The sequence below is a fragment of the Pipistrellus kuhlii genome, unplaced genomic scaffold (assembly GCF_014108245.1).
Source record: "Pipistrellus kuhlii isolate mPipKuh1 unplaced genomic scaffold, mPipKuh1.p scaffold_m20_p_37, whole genome shotgun sequence".
Lineage (NCBI taxonomy): Eukaryota > Metazoa > Chordata > Mammalia > Chiroptera > Vespertilionidae > Pipistrellus > Pipistrellus kuhlii.
The window spans coordinates 4,239,972-4,257,659 of NW_023425537.1; the positions used below are offsets into that span (position 1 = coordinate 4,239,972).

At 38.3% G+C, this 17,688-nt stretch overlaps 2 protein-coding genes across 3 annotated transcripts in view; one reads left to right on the forward strand and one right to left on the reverse strand.

Moving 5' to 3' along the window:
- Nucleotides 1–312: 312 nt before the first annotated feature.
- ZPBP2 (zona pellucida binding protein 2) lies at nt 313–8,478 on the reverse strand. The gene is given in 8 exon segments (XM_045570746.1): nt 313–482; nt 1,635–1,815; nt 3,045–3,127; nt 3,970–4,188; nt 5,168–5,329; nt 6,655–6,780; nt 8,126–8,308; nt 8,430–8,478. Coding segments are annotated over 8 exon segments (1,173 nt in total).
- Nucleotides 8,479–12,262: 3,784 nt separating this feature from the next.
- Nucleotides 12,263–17,688, forward strand: part of IKZF3 (IKAROS family zinc finger 3) — a 68,350-nt gene continuing 62,924 nt past the window's right edge. The window contains exon 1 of one of the 2 annotated variants that reach the window (XM_036407662.2): nt 12,263–12,562. In XM_036407662.2, the coding sequence (XP_036263555.1) occupies nt 12,556–12,562 (7 nt within the window). In that variant the 5' untranslated portion in view covers nt 12,263–12,555. The remainder of the gene's footprint in view (nt 12,563–17,688) is intronic. The other variant, XM_036407661.2, reaches the window with a different exon arrangement.

A 17,688-nucleotide genomic window follows, 5' to 3' on the forward strand; every position in this document is an offset into this window, starting at 1 on the left:
ATTAATATATGGAAAGTACAAAGTTTTTATTACATTATATTTTGCTACTCTTTTTGACCTTAATATAGTCTTAGGCACAAAGCAACAGATTCAGTTTGTAAACAACAAAACATTTCATTAAAATCATCCACTAAATACACATTCCTTTGTACAATGGCGATATTAGATTAAATGCCTTCTTAGAAATGCCATGTCAACTATCTTTTTTTTTTTTTTTTTTTTTTTTTAGTTTCTAAAATGTATGTTTTCCAATGTTTTGGTTTCATTGATCTTTCTTAATGGAACTATGATGCTCTGGGATGTGAACAAATCTTATGTCCCCCACTTCAACAAGCAAGTAGCAATGCTTTCACCTCTAGTCTTCATATTGCAATTTTTGTTTGAAGTTTATGGGCAAAATTTAGCTCCGTAAGCAATGATGGAAATGCAGGTGTGACAAGTAACATCAGCATCAGGACTAAAAGTCCCAGGACTACAAGCCACTGCAGAGGAAAACACATGGAGTAGATTATTATACTTTCAATTAGAGATATTTTATATCAAGAGTTTAAACCTGCCTTTAATAACATATCATTTCTATATCTATGGTATATTGAGTAATGTTCTGTCAAGTAAGTTATAGAGAATAGTTATGAATTTCAAACATTGTAATTTAATGATATTAAGGCAGAAGAAAGTTAGAATCCCATCTTTCCCATTAGTATCAGCATTTATACTATCTTATGCAGTGCCCCATTTATGAGTTCCTTTGCAGGCCTGGTCCCTCCCAAATGCCCTTCCCTGCTGGCCATCTTTTGGTGGCCATCTTGTGTCCACATGGGGGCAGCCATATTGTGTGTTGGAGTGATGGTCAATCAGCATATTACTCTTGTATTAGACAGGATAAAGCCCTGATGCAAGGGTGGGGGCCAGCTGGTTTGGCCTGAAGGGTGTCCCGGATCAGGGTGGGGGTTCCCTTGGGGTGTGTGGCAGCCTGGGCGAGGGGCCTGTGGTGGTTTGCAGGCCAGCCATGCCCTCTGGCAACCCAAGTGGACACCCTGGTATCTGGAATTTATTTACCTCCTACAATTGAAACTTCATAGCCTGGAGTGAAACCAAGCCTTCTGCTTGTTCTATGGCTGCCGCCAGCAAGGGCAGGCAGAAAACTTGACTTCTTCCATTGCCAGAGAAACCCAAACCTCCCTCCTGCTCTCTGTGGCTGCAGCCATCTTGCTTGGGTTTATTTGCATACTCTCTCTGATTGGCTGGTGGGCATGGCTGGTGGGTGTGGTTTGTGGGTGTAGTGGAGGTATGGTCAATTTGCATATTACTCTTTTATTAGATAAGATTCTCTAGTTCCTATTTTCAATTCTGTTTTCTAGATAGGACCATTCTGTTTTCCTTCACAGTATAGTAGCTTAAGTCAGAACACTATAAAAATGTTTTGTTATATAAAAGAGTATATTAAGAAGAATTGATTGCTACAAAGGTTCAATTCAATTATCCTAAGTGATTATTAATTTATTCTAAGTACCCTAAATATATATATTTTTAATTTTTATTGCATTTATTGAAATTGGTTAATAAAATTATATAGGTTTCAGGTATACAACTCTATAATACATCATCTGTAGATATTTATATTTTATAATTACCGCAACAGGAAGCACAATTACTGTGTAGACCTTCATTTTTCCCAAAGCCTGAACGGCAGCTATCCATACGTGCCATTTGAAAACTGTGGTCGATAAAATGCATAGCTGGTAGAGTTTTATTATATTCACGGTAGAAAATAAATGCTTGGCTCCGGAAAAATTCTGCTATTCGATCTTTTGCCTATATTTTAAAATAGCAGTGAGAAGTACAATGATTAAATTGTGAAGCAATTTCTCCTCCTGCATCAGAGGCAATGAAACGTGCTATCAGCATACTCATGCCATCCATGTTTTACACAAAAGATGAATTCCTGAAAAGTTATGTTAATACTAAAATTAGCCTTGACCTTATCAACTATTAATTCATATGTACACTGGTTAAGAAAAGTTAACCTTTGTTTTGAATTAATTGCAGCATGTCTATTCTATTTTTAGATATTATTTCCAATTCCAAAGAACCAAGTAAAATGGAAATTAAACATTTTCTTTAATCAGCACTACAAACTAATGAATAAATTTTATTTTTTTAAGCGTAGAGTTTAATGAGGACTAATATAAACTCAGTGCTTCCCATAACCCATGCATAAAATAAACGTTATGGACTCAGGAACTAGATCAGGAGAGTGAAGAGATTTTTTTAGACTATGTCCTTAGCCTCTGAGGATGGCTGAGGAGACATGAACCGGTGCACGAATTCGTGCATGGGTGAGGTTCCTTAGCCTGGCCAGATCTAAGCTGATCTGGCCAGCCAGCCAGGGGAAGAAACCGTGAGACGCTGGCCAGCTGCGGGAGGTTGGCTGTGGGAGCACACTGACCACCAGGGGGCAGCTCCTGCATTGAGCATCTGCTCCCTGGTGGTCAGTGTGTGTCACAGCTACCGGCCAGTCATCCAGTTGGCTGGTCATTTGGTCCTAACAGTCACTTAGGCTTTTATATATATAGATCATAGATACAATTTTGAAAGAACCATTGGTTTAACCTAGGACGACCTGATTGTGAGGTTGTTCTTCAAGCTGCTACTTAGTTAACATTTGGGAAACAAAAACCAAGAACCCATTTTCTGTCTCAGAAAAACATATTAACCTAGGGAGCTATATAATATTCCATATGTACTATTCCAAAACAAAGCATCTTGAAATAGCCAAGACTCACAATCTCAGTATAAATAACAAAATCAAAAGTCAGTAAAAAAAAAAAAAAAAATGAAGACTTCTGACTTAAGTCAATAATACTTTATATTTGTTTTTAAAATAAAAGAATAAGTTAAGTCTACTTCTGTAGAATGTCTTTATTATTGATAAATATTCACAGCACGAAGAAATAATTAGAAAAATTAATTAATTAATTAGAAAAATTTTAAATAGCTTTATTGACTATTCAAATGCTTTTCCCTTACAATGAAATTCTCACCTGGAGGATATTATGATTAGTGATATTTTCACAGTCATTAACTTCATTGCATGAACTTCCCCACTGTGGTACAAAAGCATGAACTGGAAAGGAAAAATGATATCTTCACAAAAGGATCCTAAAAAGTTCCAAACATTCCAATAAAGCTCTAAATACTGAACTCAGTAGTATGAATGGGTGCATGTGTTGAATCTATATGATCCCAGTAATAAAGTTGCAAAAACTAAATAATTTATACATTATGATTTTACTCCATCTGGGGGCTAATGGAAGTAACTACAAGGCTTTAAAATAAATAGAAATAAAATAAAAATAATTTTTTTTTGGTTCCTCCCATTTTATTAAGTTCTCCAGAATCCAATTTAAAATTCTGTAAAAAGCTATGGTAAATATTAGCTGTATTTATAAAAATAAGCAACCATATATCACAATTGAAGGTAAATACTGTAATGTGTTAATTTTTAAACTTTTTATTATTATTTTTTAAAATTTTATTGATTATGGTATCACATAATTGTCCTCATCCCCCCATTCCCATCCCAAACTTCTCCCCAAATATGCCCCAACCCCCCTTTTGTCCATGGCCACTGGCTAGGCCCATATGCATGTACACAAGTCCTTTGGTTGATCTCTGCCCCTTACCCCTTTATCGCTGCTTCTCTTTCTCTGGGTCTGTTTTTGTTCATCAGTTTATCTTGTTCATTATTTCCTCTAGATGTGTGAGATCATGTGATCCAAGAAATACCCTTGTAAGTGTAATGTGTTAATTTTTTAACCAGGCTAAGACTAACAATATATTTTAGTGCTTAATAAACATTTAAGGCCTACTATTTGTAAGATAGCTCACATTAACATGGTAATTAGTTTTATAATCTGTCATGGTTCAAGATTAAACTCATAAAATTAAAGTTTAAAATTTTTTTACCTTGAAAGGCTATAAATAATTCAGGTATGATGCCATGTTTTGGAAGTTTGACAAAATGGCATTTATATGATGGTTGTTTGATATGGCAAGACAAATCAGAAATTAAATTATTCAAGATTTTCTTCAGCAATGTAAAAAGCATTTCATTATATCTTCCTATACAAGATTTTGTGGTAAAATGTACAGCCATCTGATATGAATAATCAGGTTCCCGATAGGCTTAAAGGAAGATGAGAATAAAAACAATTGTGTCTAACATTAATTATCCATAACAATTTTCAAGTAACACATAATAGTAAATTCATCAATCTTGCAAATCAGCATAGATACTTAACTTAGCCAATAAAATGTTTTATCAGTTTGCTCTCATAAAACTATACAAAACTAATAACTTGAATGAAAAGAATATTATTTTCATCTGATATATTATCTACTCAGTACACGTAAAGAAATGGCTTTGGTGGACTGGCTATGTATATGTGTTAAGGAAAAAATAAGATTGGGGGAGGGTCTTCACTGGCAGAGTGTCATTGTTGTCGGAATAGCCAATGAAAGGGATCATTAATTTGCTTTTATAGGATTAAACATCAGTTTTTAAGATACCTGTCAAAATTATGACAAAGTAGATTGCATACCTAAACAATGGGAAGTGGGAAGCTGAAAGAGAATCATTTAGTATACAATGTCTTCTTGACATTAATTTAAGAGTTTGCCTGGTCAGCCAAAACCGGTTTGGCTCAGTGGATAGAGCATCGGCCTGTGGACTGAAAGGTCCCGGGTTTGATTCCGGTCAAGGGCATGTACCTTGGTTGCGGGCACATCCCCAGTAGGGGGTATGCAAGAGGCAGCTGATTGATGATTCTCTCTCATCGATGTTTCTGGCTCTCTATCCCTCTCTCTTCCTCTCTATGAAAAATCAATAAAATACATTTTTTTAAAAAAGAGTTTGCCTGGTCAAATACACTCAGAATGCTCTGTAAATCATGATTAGATAATGTATACACACACTTAGAATAATTATAAAGGCGATGTTTATTAAAATATATTTCATTTTCAAAATTGAGCTATCAGCTGTTAAAGTACATGTACATTTTTGGGGGATATCCTGGATATGACAGACTCATTTTCACTAAAGAAACTATACACTTAATTCTGATCAAGCTAAGCATATTAAGTTAAAATGTGCCTATATTCTTACCAAACATCATAAAGTCATATCTATTTTTTACCATCTTTTCTTTTTGGGTTTGTACTTTGATAATCTTATAAGAAAGAGTACATGAATAAAGTCCAGATAAAGACTCCAGGAAATTTTTCACCATCAGCTTTCCTGTTTTAGTTATATTTATTCGATAATTTCCTAAACAGAAATAGTAAATTACTTGGTTATTTAATATATAACAATTCAAACGTTATTTAGTAAGCTTAGGGTTACAAAAAAAATACAAAAATGTAAAATTTAATGGACTATTTTAACTTTAAGAATTCGACAAAATCTTAATTCTGTCATATTGCTCTTTGGAGAACCAGATGAGATAAGTACAGCTTTGAAATAGGTTTTGGTTTTCTTTAATTCATTTCTTGATGCATCTAATTTCAATTGGTTTATACTTATAATTCAGTAAATAAAATTACACTGCCCTATAATGCTATTCAATTTCTTCACATAAGACAGAAATTAATATTTATAATCCACTGGCACTCTTCTAATATCATGAAAATTACATATCAGACACCTCATTTCCTTTTACAGGTGCTATAAGGATAAATTTTAATTTTTATAAAAATTTTTAACTAATACAACTCTGGGAAGTGGGGTGCAAAAATTACTGCTTCAGTTTTTACATAAGGAGAAAATAAGGCACAGACCAAGGTATACGATTTTAAGTATGGAGCAAGTGGAACTGCAATTAAAATTCAGCCCAGCTGTCATGGCTCAGTGGTGGAGTGTTGACCTATCAACCAGGAGATCAAGGTTTGATTCCTGGTCAGGGCACATGCCCAGGTTGAGGGCTCAGTCTCTATTGTGAGGTGTGCAAGAGGCAGCCAATCAATGATTCTCTTTCATCATGTTTCACTCTCTCACTCTCCCTTCCTCTTTGAAACCAACAAAAACATATTTAAAAAAATTAAATTTTTCATTTGTTTATTCCAATAAGTGACAGTGCTTTTCTAAACAAAACTAGAGGCCGTGTGCATGAAATTCATGCATAGGGGGCTGTCCCTCAGCCCGGCCTGCACGCTCTCCAATCGAGGACACCTCAGGGGATGTCCCACTGCTGATTTAGGCCTGATCCCTGTGGACGCCAGTCAGACATCCCTCTCGCAATCCAGGACCACTGGCTCCCTAACGCTCACCTGCCTGCCTGCCTGATTGCCCTTGACCACCTTTGCCTGCTGGCTTGATGCCCCTAACTGCTCCCCTGCCAACCTGATCACCTCCTAACTGCCATCTCCTGCTGGCCTGATCATCCTCTAATTGCCCTTCCTTGCTGGCCTGATCACTTCCTAACTGCCCTCCCTGCCAGCCTGATCACCCCTAACCACTCTGCCTTGGCCCCTGCCACTGTGGATTTGCCTGGGAGGACATCCTGAAATTGTCTAGTCTAATTAAGCATGTTACCCTTTTATTAGTATAGATGTTCACATCATTAGAAAAGAAGATATTAAAATAAAATAATTTACCTGTTAATGGCTTTTCATCAGGCCCAACCCATGAGTAGGTGGGGTCCACTGTTTCTTTTTTAGCAAGTTGTATATCCATACAGACAAGGAATGGGCTATTTTGGTGTAATTCTACATATATCTTCACTGTGATAAGATAAAATAATATATTACTACATTATATAGCAAAATTTACTTAATAAATGCAATACCTACCATTTTGTCCCAAAGATACTCTGATTAGTTCTTTTCAGATTTCACTATTTTTAAAATCAGTGTATCATTCATGATAACATTTAGAATGCTAAAGCCCTTTTTGTTTTCCATAGTTTTTGTTTTGTTTTTAATCCTCACCCGAGGGTATTTCCCCATTGATTTTTAGATAAACTGGGAGAGAGAGAGAGAGAGAGAGAGAGAGAGAGAGAGAGAGAGAGAGAGAGAAGTATCATATTGATGTGAAGAAACACATAGATTGGCTGCCTCCTGCACATCTCTAACCAGGGCCCAGGCAGAGGAGGAGCTTCCAAACGAGGTAGGTGCCCTTTATCGGAATCGAACAAGTGACCTTTCAGTCCGCGCAAACCTTTTATCTAAGGCAAGCCGGCTAGGGCTCTTTCTCATAGTTTTTAAAACTCTAGACTATTAGTAAATACTTTTCTTTTTCTGTAATATTATAGTTTTGTTTATAAAAAATGTACACAATACAATGTACAAATTCAGAATTCACTGCAATCATAATTATTTGAAAAGTTAGTGGAATCAGTTTAAAGATCAGAAAAGGACTTGGGTTTGGTTGCAAAACTATTTTAGATGATCATTGTCACCCCTAAAGGAAACTTGATATTTAACTATAAATGTCCTCTAGTTGGGAACAATAGTTAAGCCTATATGGGGCATGCTAGGTCGAGTTTCTGCAATTAACCTATTGTTTCAGATTTGGTGAGAGCAGCAATAATCTGCTTGGAACCAATGTGGTCCAAGTTATTAATTTTAAAGCCTATCGAATGCCGGGTTCTGAACATATAAAGAAGACTCTGTCCTACAATTTGGTGGTGTCAGAGAGGGGCAGAGCCCCAAAAACCGAGAGATTCCAAACATGAGAAATGCTATGAGCCAGACCAAAGTTATCTAAAGTTAGCGATTTGACTAGTTTTCCTTGGGGAATGTGGGAGTTTCATCACAGGGATAAAGGGCATTTGAGTTGAACCGTAAAAGATGCTGGAGGAGTTCTAGATAAGAAGGGGGAGAGATCAGAGTGTTCCAAAGAGAGAAACTTCCGGTCCTGGACATTCCTCCTCTGAGTCGGCCTGGTACGTGGCAAAGGAGCAGAGACACCTGTACGTGAGATGGCATCAGAGAAAGAGATCCGGATCGAGTCCTAGGTCCTTATCCTCAGGAGATGCGGGGCTTCCGGCCAGGTGACATAGCTAAGGCGCAGTAGGGTAGCTGTAAGGATGACGCGAAGCCACCTCCAGGAAGTGCCACCCAGCACCCAGCAGACGGTCCACGAGCAGTGACTGCCTTTCCCTCCACGGGAAGAAGAACTTGAGCAGGTCCATGGCACCCCGGCTCTCCGGATAGACTGTGCAGGTGACGAGGTCTTTATTACCTGTGTGCACCAGGTTGCCATAAACGAAGCCTTTCTCAGTGAATTCGGAAAAACGCTGCCATCCAACTGTGGGGGAAAGAAACCACTGACATTTTAGGCGGAAGAGGAGCCGGGGGCTCAGAGTGGGGCGAAGCGAAGGAGATAGACAAGAGGGGAGGGTCCTGGAGGCCCGGCGGGAGCATCCCACCTCTGGTGAGGTACCAGAGCACCGTGGACACCAAGACCCACGCTCGCATCGCCTCTCAGGGGCTAGCGTCCTGGGGAGGCGTCGAGGGGGGCCTGCTCCTTCCTCTCTCGGCCCCGCCCAATGCCTCCTCACCCCCCCTCCGCTGGGCGGGGCAAACCGCCGGGGTCACGCCCAGGGGCGGGGCGAGAGGGCTCTGGGCATGCGCACTGGAGGCCAGCGCCCTGCCCCGCCCCCTAGAGCGCATGCGCACGCACGCACGTGGCCTGCGTCAGTGTGGAAGCTTCGCACCTCCGGTCTGACGCCATTTTCCCGCGCGTGCTGGCATCCTGCTTCTCTGAGCAGCCTGGCCTTCCCGGAAGGAAAGAGCCCAAGGCGTGGCGTTTCGGCCACTTCCGTAGGCTAGGGGCTGAAGAGTCCCCAAGAAGAACACTGCAGGTCCTAAAGATGGCGGCGGGGTAGGGCGGCTGGGCGTGGGATTATAGTAGGCCCCAGAGATGGGAGAAGCTTGTGAGAACTTCCACCCTCACAGGGATCAGAGAGCATTTCCGGTGTCCTTTTTCTCGTGAACAGCGTCTGAAACTGTGTCGCCACCTTTTTCAAACTCTCATACCCACTTTGTACCCAACTGCATTTTCCTACCCACGAGACGAAGGAGGTGTTTCCATGCCTTCCCACTTCAGAGGAACGTTTGAGCTTCGTTTTCAGCTTCACCAGGTGACAGGAGAGACCTTGCATTGGCTGCAAGTCTGTGTAGCCATGCAAATCTGTGCGGTCACCTTGCGCTTAGGAATGGGCTCTGTTGAAAGGCAAGAGCCCCCCAATCTGCTATTCCCGGGGGGGACGGAGAAGGCAAGGTCAGACCGGCGTCTTTCCTGCTTCCTTCCTGGCTACTCACTCGGAGGCCCGAAAGCCTCTGCGTGTTGTCTGTTTCTTAGCAGCGGGACACCCTCGGTCGTGGTTTTGAGTAGGCTGGTGGGTAGGAGCCCAAGGTTCAGACAGGGTGCAGAATGATTATTTTGGGTGAGATCAAGAGATGGGGTGTGTGTGTATTTTTTTTTTTTAATCTTTCTTTTTTCAGTTTTATTTCCTTCCAGCCGAGTCAGTACTTGGACCGTCTCAGATGGTCCAGGAGCAACCTTTGTCAGTGATTTCATTTTTAGTCACCGTTAATTTTACTTACATAGCATAAGCCATGAAATGTGATTAACTGAGTCAGATCCACCCCTGCCGGTTACCATGTCTAGATTCAGTTTAGCCCCAACTGTTCCTTCTTAAGGCGACGAAAATGAGGACAAATTATCTTTGATTCCCTAGAAGTTTACCAAAGTTTATTCCTGTTTTAGTCAAAGTATGTTATAAATCCAGTGTTTTATTAGCTTCCCAGTTATAAGTAATTGATCCTTGTAGATCCTGTATGATAAATGTGAATGCTATCAGAAGAAATTTAACCAAATGAATGGTATATTTTTGTTGGTTTCAGAGAGGAAGGGAGAGGGAGAGAGAGATAGGAACATCAATGATGAGAGAGAGAATCATTGTCTGGCTGCCTCCTGCCTGCCCCCTACTGGGGATGGAGCCTTGAAACCTGGGCATGTGCCCTTCACCAGAATCGAACCCGGGACCCTTCAACTCTAACAACTGTTCAGATCTAACAACTGAGCCAAACCAGCTAGGGCCAGATTTCCTTATTTTTTAGCTAATGTTCTTTTTCTGCTCTAGGATCCCATCCTGTTTCCCATATTACATTTAGTTATCATGTGCCCTTAGGTTCCTCTTGGCTGAAACAGCTTCTCAGACATTTTATAAAATTTGATGGCTTTGACAGTAACAGTTTTGATGGCATCGATCTGACCTTTGATCTTAGCTGGTGGGGTTCTTTGAACAATGTCTTTCCTGGAATTTGCCTGTTGTTTTCCTCACTCATAGTCTGGGATTGTGGGGTTTTGGTGTGGAAGGCTATAGAGGTAAAATGCCCTTCTCCTCACATCATAGCAAGTGAAAATTCTATCAACATGCCTTACACTATTAGTGTTACTTGATCACCTGGCTGAAGTAGTGTTTACCAGGTTTCTCTACTATAAAATTCTCTACTATAAAGTTACTATACTTTTTTGGAAGGAAGCCACTATGTGAAGCCCACACTTAAGGTGTGTAGAGTAGCCACAAATTATTTTACCCATTTACTTTTTACCATCCTCTTAGGTATCACTCTCTGGAGTTGGAAATACACAATTTTGAATTATTTAGAGGGTAGTAACACATTCCAATGTTAACTATAAAGAACATTGCCATGAAGATAAAAGTTTTTTTTTAATAACTTCTTAATATTCATCCTTACACCATCCATGTGAAGTTTTACAGTTCCTCTTCTGTTACTTTGATGTGCTATTTTTTGCTTATAGAAACTAACAAACAACAAATTTCCCCTTTCAATACTAAAATTAGACTTTGTGTTCAGAGTATTTCTCTGAAATTGATATTATCCTCTAGAACTCCAATCCATACAAGTGTAGAGATGCCTAGCCTTAAAACAAAGCCCATCTAAGGCACTCACTAATTAAAAAATATATATATTTTATTGATTTTTTACAGAGAAGAAGGGAGAGAGATACAGAGCTAGAAACGTCGATGAGAGAGGAACATTGACCAGCTGCCTCCTGCACACCCCCTACCAGGGATTTGCCCGCAACCAACGTACATGTCCTTGACCGTAATCGAACCTGGGACCTTTCAGTCCACAGACCGACGCTCTACCACTGAGCCAAACCAGTTTCAGCGCACTCACTAATTTTAAAAAAATCACACACACACACACACACACACACACACACACACACTCACACATAGATATGTATATATGTTGACCTTCTGTACCAATGCGTATTTAAAATAAACTAAAATTCATAAAATTGCAAGCATACTTGTAAGAGTGGGTTTCTTCCAATATGATCTGCTGATGCACAGACTCCCAACCTTAAGTCTCAGATATATTTATATTATATACACTAATAATATAAATTTATACCAAAGGTGGTAGTGATCTTTTTGAGGATCATTCACATATTGTCCAATTCAGTACACTAGGTATCTTTATAAGTCTAAACATGTCCCTTAGACTTAGTGTGAAGGAAAGATCTACTTCTGAAAAACTGTTATGTGGTCATTTTCCCTTTCCTCTCCCTACAGACAAATGTGTGCTTTACTCTATAAAGTGGGAAGGATGTTGGGAAAAGATGCTTATAGTACATCTTTGTGCACTGACATCTTTGAGTTAATTTTACTATCTTATCCCCTGACCCTTACCTCCACTTTTTAAAAACGTACTTTTCTGATACATTATATATGTATTTTTGTAAGCTGTCTGGGGTCCTATTTGAAAGAAGGCAGGGTAAAAAATTCACAGTCATAGAGTGTGTAGCATTTTGTGAGTGGTGGCAGATAAACTAAGCAGTTTCCAGAAAGGAAAATCCAAGTGAGAGAATTGCTTCCCAAAATGAAAAAGTTGGGTTGATAAAAATGTCCAAGTCCTTTTGAACTGTCCTAGAAATTTCTGCAAATTTGGACCAAGAACTTCTATCGTGTGAAATGAAAAACTGAGGAAGAAAAACAGAATACTTCGAATGAAGTTCTCATCTCATTCATGGCTATGATCTCGGAATCTAGACCAAAAGTTCCAGATCTTGCTCAACTTAAGACAAACCTCTTTTAACTTTAAACTTGCAAGAGAGCCATGCAGACTCCCCCGCCCCTGACCCAATGTGATAATACTCTCCTATCCATATTCTTCTAAAATAGACTTTTTGAGACAAGTTGCTGATGCGCCATTTCCATCCTATAGGGGTTCTCCAGTTTGACATTCAAAAAGGGGATGGAGGCGCGGGACCTCCTGCGCTCCTCTCCTCGGTGAGCGTCTTTCAAAGCGGCCGCCAGCCAGCGCCGCTGTAACCCCGCGCACGGCAGGTCGCGGGCTCCTGTCCCTTTCGATCTGCGCCGACTCGCCAGCGGATCTCGGGGACTCCCCGAGCCGGGAATCTCCCGCCAGCTGCGAGCTGCGTCCTGGCGAAGGCAGGAGCACGTGGAGTGGCCGGATAGCCAAGCGGCTGCTCCAGCCCAGCCAGGCGGCGAGATGGAAGGTGAGCCTCCAGCCTGCTTCTTTGGTAAAGGGTCTTTGGAAAGCTCGGCCAGGGCACGCAGCAGAGAGAGTTCCTTCTGAATCTCGGTTTTGCTTCTATTTGTTTCTTTGGTCAAAAGTAAACATGAGGCATTTCAGAGGGAAAAGCGCGTCGGTTCTCCTACATCTCATTTGCTTCCCTTCTCCTTGCCAACTTTGGAAAGGGGTAACTTGTCCGAAATGTTATTTTTTAGGGGGTGTCAAACATGAGGGGTCAACGCTTAAGTCTACAGAGGAAGAGCGCTTACGGGCGACCCTGAAATGGCAGCAAACATGGCTTGGAATAAATAATCCTTTGGGGGATTTTTCTTTTTTCATCTGGGGCCTCAGTGCCCATTGGATTTAGGCTAATCTGGGTGGCATGTTTAGAAAGAAAGGTGACTTTTTTCTTTTAAGAATAAGTGCTGTCATATAGGAAAGGTAAATTTTAAAGTGGTTGGCATCTGCTGGTCCCTTGGAACTGGATCTCCCAATGGTCCTTTCTTTACCCATAGCAAAAATCAGGCTCACGTTGGAGTTTCATTTGAATTAACTTTGAAAGCCATAAAATTATCCTCGCTTCTCCAAAAAATTTCCATATATACTTCTTTGGGATAACTAAAATTTCACCCTATTATAAACTTTTCAATAGTCTTTTCAACAAGTGTTTACTAAAATCTTGAAAATGGCAGATGTATCTCAAGTTGGGGGAGGTGTTCCTATTTAGAAAATCAGAATTTATGAGAAATGTGTTCATTTAATTAATAAATGAGAGAATGAAACCTAATTGAAATGTTAATTTTATAAATATCATGAATAGCATGGATTTTTCTTCATAAAAAAATCAAAGGATCTCTTATTGCCAATGAACCTCATCTTTGGCAGCGTGAGGTCTAGAGCATATGAAGTTATTAAAGTTAGATTAATTTGGGATATGAAAATAAATATGATGAAGCTTTTATTTCACAATATAATTGAGTGCCGTGGTGTGGTCCTAAATCCTCAGTTTGTACAAGGGAATTCTAACAGTTTTTTGGCCCATATACACATCTTTTTCCCCTCTAAGTAAATAAGTCAATGAACAGTATGTATTTAGTGTGTTCATAGAAACTTTAAAATGGCCATTATTGAGTAATCTTCAATTATTTTCTCTGATGAAAAATTTTTTATGCTTAAAAAATGTTTAATTATTAGGGTTTTTAAAATAATTTAAAAATTAGCACTTTGAATATTTTAAAAATGATTTATGAAGTGTAATTTTTAACATGTAAAAGTTCTGGCCAAAGACAGGAAAAAAATTAGATTACTGTACATAATGAAAAAATACTTTTAAGAACTCTCATTCTTTTATTATAAATGAATTGCTGAATTTGTTTTTATGAAATTATAAATCAGGATGCCAACACTATTTTTTCAGAATAGTGTAAATTCGTGGAAATTAGGGTGATTCTCTGTAAATGTTACTACTACCAAATTCATTTAATTTGAAGTAAAGAAATTATTAACTAAATAGCATAAATTAGAATATTAATGCTCTAACAAAAATTTTTAGGTAAGCCTGGATGAAGACTCTCTGGGCAAGGAATGAAAACTTAAATAGAATTCAGAATGTACTATATATGGGAAGAGATAAAATGTAGAATATAGATCAGTGATCAGTAGTGAGTTTAGATGATTAAATTCATAGGTCCATGGAGATGGATAGTATATAGTAAGCTTAATGCAAAAACTTCAACACTTAATAAAAAAATTAAAAATGGTTAAAGATGTGACTTTAAGCTATTCTAACGTTAAGTCCTTGAGGACAGAGTAATGTAGTTAAATATCTTGTTCATTGAGAGCTACCCAAGATTGACTAATAGGGCTTGTGTGTGATATTTAAGGTACATTTATATTATTTTGATATTTTGGTCTCAATCTAGCATAGAGATTTGATCTATATTGTATGCTCATTTTTTGACAATGTCAGAAAGTGGAGTACTTTATGGAATGTCTTTATTTTTTGCCCAATTTGTTGGCCAAATTGATATGCTAGAGTTTACTGTGAAGCTATATGGTTAATTATTTCTTTAGCATACAAAATCTTTTTAAATTCATTCATATTTTTATTCAATAGACATTTATTGAGACTTTATGTGTGCAAATATCAGATAAAATATGCCTTTGAAGTATAAATCTTGTCATATAAAATTAGTCAATGTACATATTAAATCAGAAGCTATAAATTTTTTCTCAGGATCTGTGATCCTAAATATTTTCTTTTTGTTTGTTTGTTTTTCATAGTACACATTTTACTTATATAGCATAGTGAAAGGTGAGCACAAATACTGGCTTGTACTCCGGTTTATATAGCATTATGCGCTGGTTATTTGTTCTGATGATCCTAAATATTTTTTTATCCAAAGACTATTTATGTTACTAAATTTTGTTATTTGTACTGTAATAATTAGTTCCATCTATCTGGTATGTTTGGGAAATGAGGTGGTTCATAAATATGAATTTCACAAGTATTGGCATGTTTTTCGTTAAATATAAAATCTTTCTATTTAAACAATAATGGATAGAGATTTTTCTAAGTGTATTTGTTTTACAGCCCTCTGCTTTATAAAAGGTACACAAGAGATAACTTTGTTTTGGTGACCTTGGGTCACTATTTTGACCATCAGCTAACATCTTGTTCTATAGTATATTCTCACAGGAGTTTTGATCTGTGCAGAACTGAATGCCCCTACACTAATTATTCCCTGGGTATTGTGCAGTTTTTGTCTCCTTCTTGATGTCACCTTCTACTTCTTACCACATTGCTTTTGTGGAAGCCATTTTTCATTTCAAGGTCCCTTTCCATGCTCTGGATGGTTGAGATTTACAGAGATATACCCTTCGGATGGTGGAGTATACTAGCCCACCATTATGAGCTGATGAAGGGTGAAATGGTAAAAGTCAAAGGAACAAAAGCCACAGAAAGGCCATGGGGTCCTAGTAGGACATAATTTTAGAAAATTACCTATAATCCAATGAAATAAACTCTTTCACACTTCTTCTATGTCTGCTAAAATTTTCACCGCATACATTACCTGGCTGTGCCTGTCTGCTCATCTTTCAAGACTCAGGCATAATCTCCTTCTGATGACCTTCCCTGAACCTTCTGGTACTTATTCTACCCAGTTCTTCACCTCCCTTAGCTAGGCTAGAGGCCTTTCCTTTCTGTGCGTACTTCTGCCAATTGTACTGAGAATATTTGTTGATTTAAGTGTTTATTTCCCCACTAGTCTTTAAGCTTCTTATTTTTCTACATTCAGTGCTGGAAATAGTTCCTGGTTCATAAAAGACCCTCAGAGTTTGTTGCATTCAGTTGAGAAACTAGTGCTGAGGAGTAATTTTTATTATGTTTATTATGATGCCTTTTTTTAAATTAATTTTTGTGAGTAGGGGATTGGTATTAGCAATTCTTTGATAGAACTCAGAAAATTCATAAAGTACTTAATTAAATGGTATAATAGAAAAAGGAAACTTAGAAAACAAAAATTTTGGTTTTTGTGTGTGTTTTGGCTAGCCTATAACTTAAAGCCAGATCTTATATATTAACTTTATATCAGCAGATTTTAGGATTACATATTAATTCATTGAAATACAGATCAGATATAAGCAGAAATTTGTTTTCTCAATCAGCAAGATATAGATGATTAAAATTAGCATAAAAATTTCCAGAGATATTAATATTTTAAAAACATCTTATTATAAATTTGTCATTAGTATATAAATGTATAGTAGTATATACTTACACTTATTTGGGACTAAAATATCATTGGTAGGCATTTTATTGGCCATCCACTGTTAATTGGCTCCTAACTCAAGATTTAGTTCTTAGGTCATGTATGAGAACTGATCATCACAGAAACCTGCATGTAGTAAGTGCTCAATAAACCTTTTATTATGCTAAGGATTCATTAATTATTGTAAAAAGAGAACCTAAACATCATAAGACATATAGTACACTCTGCTACTTGGCTTTTTAAAAATAAAATTCTCCATTAAGTGATATATTTATAATTATTAAAAATCATAAGGATGACCCTAAGGCCTTTTAAATCACCACAAAAAGATGAAATAATATAAACGTAATTATAGTATATTTCTATTATATGTAAATGTGATCTATGTATAACTATTACTATAATGTAATATCTCAAAATACTGTAATCCCCAGTGATTATGAATGATAAAATTTTCAGTCTTAATTGAAACCTGTTTTTTGCATTCAGTTTTTAGAGTCTAAAGTCATGGTGTACAGTAAATCAAAATAATATGTAGTTGATACCATATATTGGATACTAGAGACCTGGTGCATGGGGGGAGGGTCACTCAGCCTGGCCTGTGCCCTCTCACGGTCTGGGAGCCCTCAGGGGTGTCCAGCTGATGGCTCAGGCCCACTCCCCCGGTCGGAGATCCTTAGTGCTGCTGTGGAGGTGGGAAGGCTCCCGCTACCGCCACTGCACTTGCCAGCCTGTGAGCCCGGCTTCTGGCTGAGCATCGCTCCCCCTGTGGGAGCGCACTGACCACCAGGGGCAGCTCCTGCATCGAGCGTCTGCCTTCCTGTGGTCAGTGCGAGTCAGAGTAATGGGTCATTCTGCTGTTTGGTCAATTTGCATATTAGCCTCTGATTATATAGGATGTGTCCCACCTAAGAGAGATAAAAAAGTTGTGTTTACTAATGGATATGAAACAGAATAAAAGCATTTATAGAACAATATTATTTTTAATATATATTTTTTATTTCAGAGAGGTAGGGAGAGGGAAAGAGAGATAGAAACATCATTGATGAGAGAATCATTGATCAGCTGCCTCCTGCATTCCCCCTAACGGGGATCAAGTCTGAAACCCAGGCATGTGGCCTTATTTGGAATGGAACCTGGGATCCTTCAGTCTGCAGGGAGACGCTCTATCCACTGAGTCAAACCAGCTAGGGCTAGAACAATATTCTTTACTCATTATCAGTAATTCAAAATCAGCTCACTTCCTAACATTTATAGCAATGAAATTGGCAACACATACACATATCACAAATTACACTTATTGAGTGGAAGAACAGGGGACATATATAATACTTCA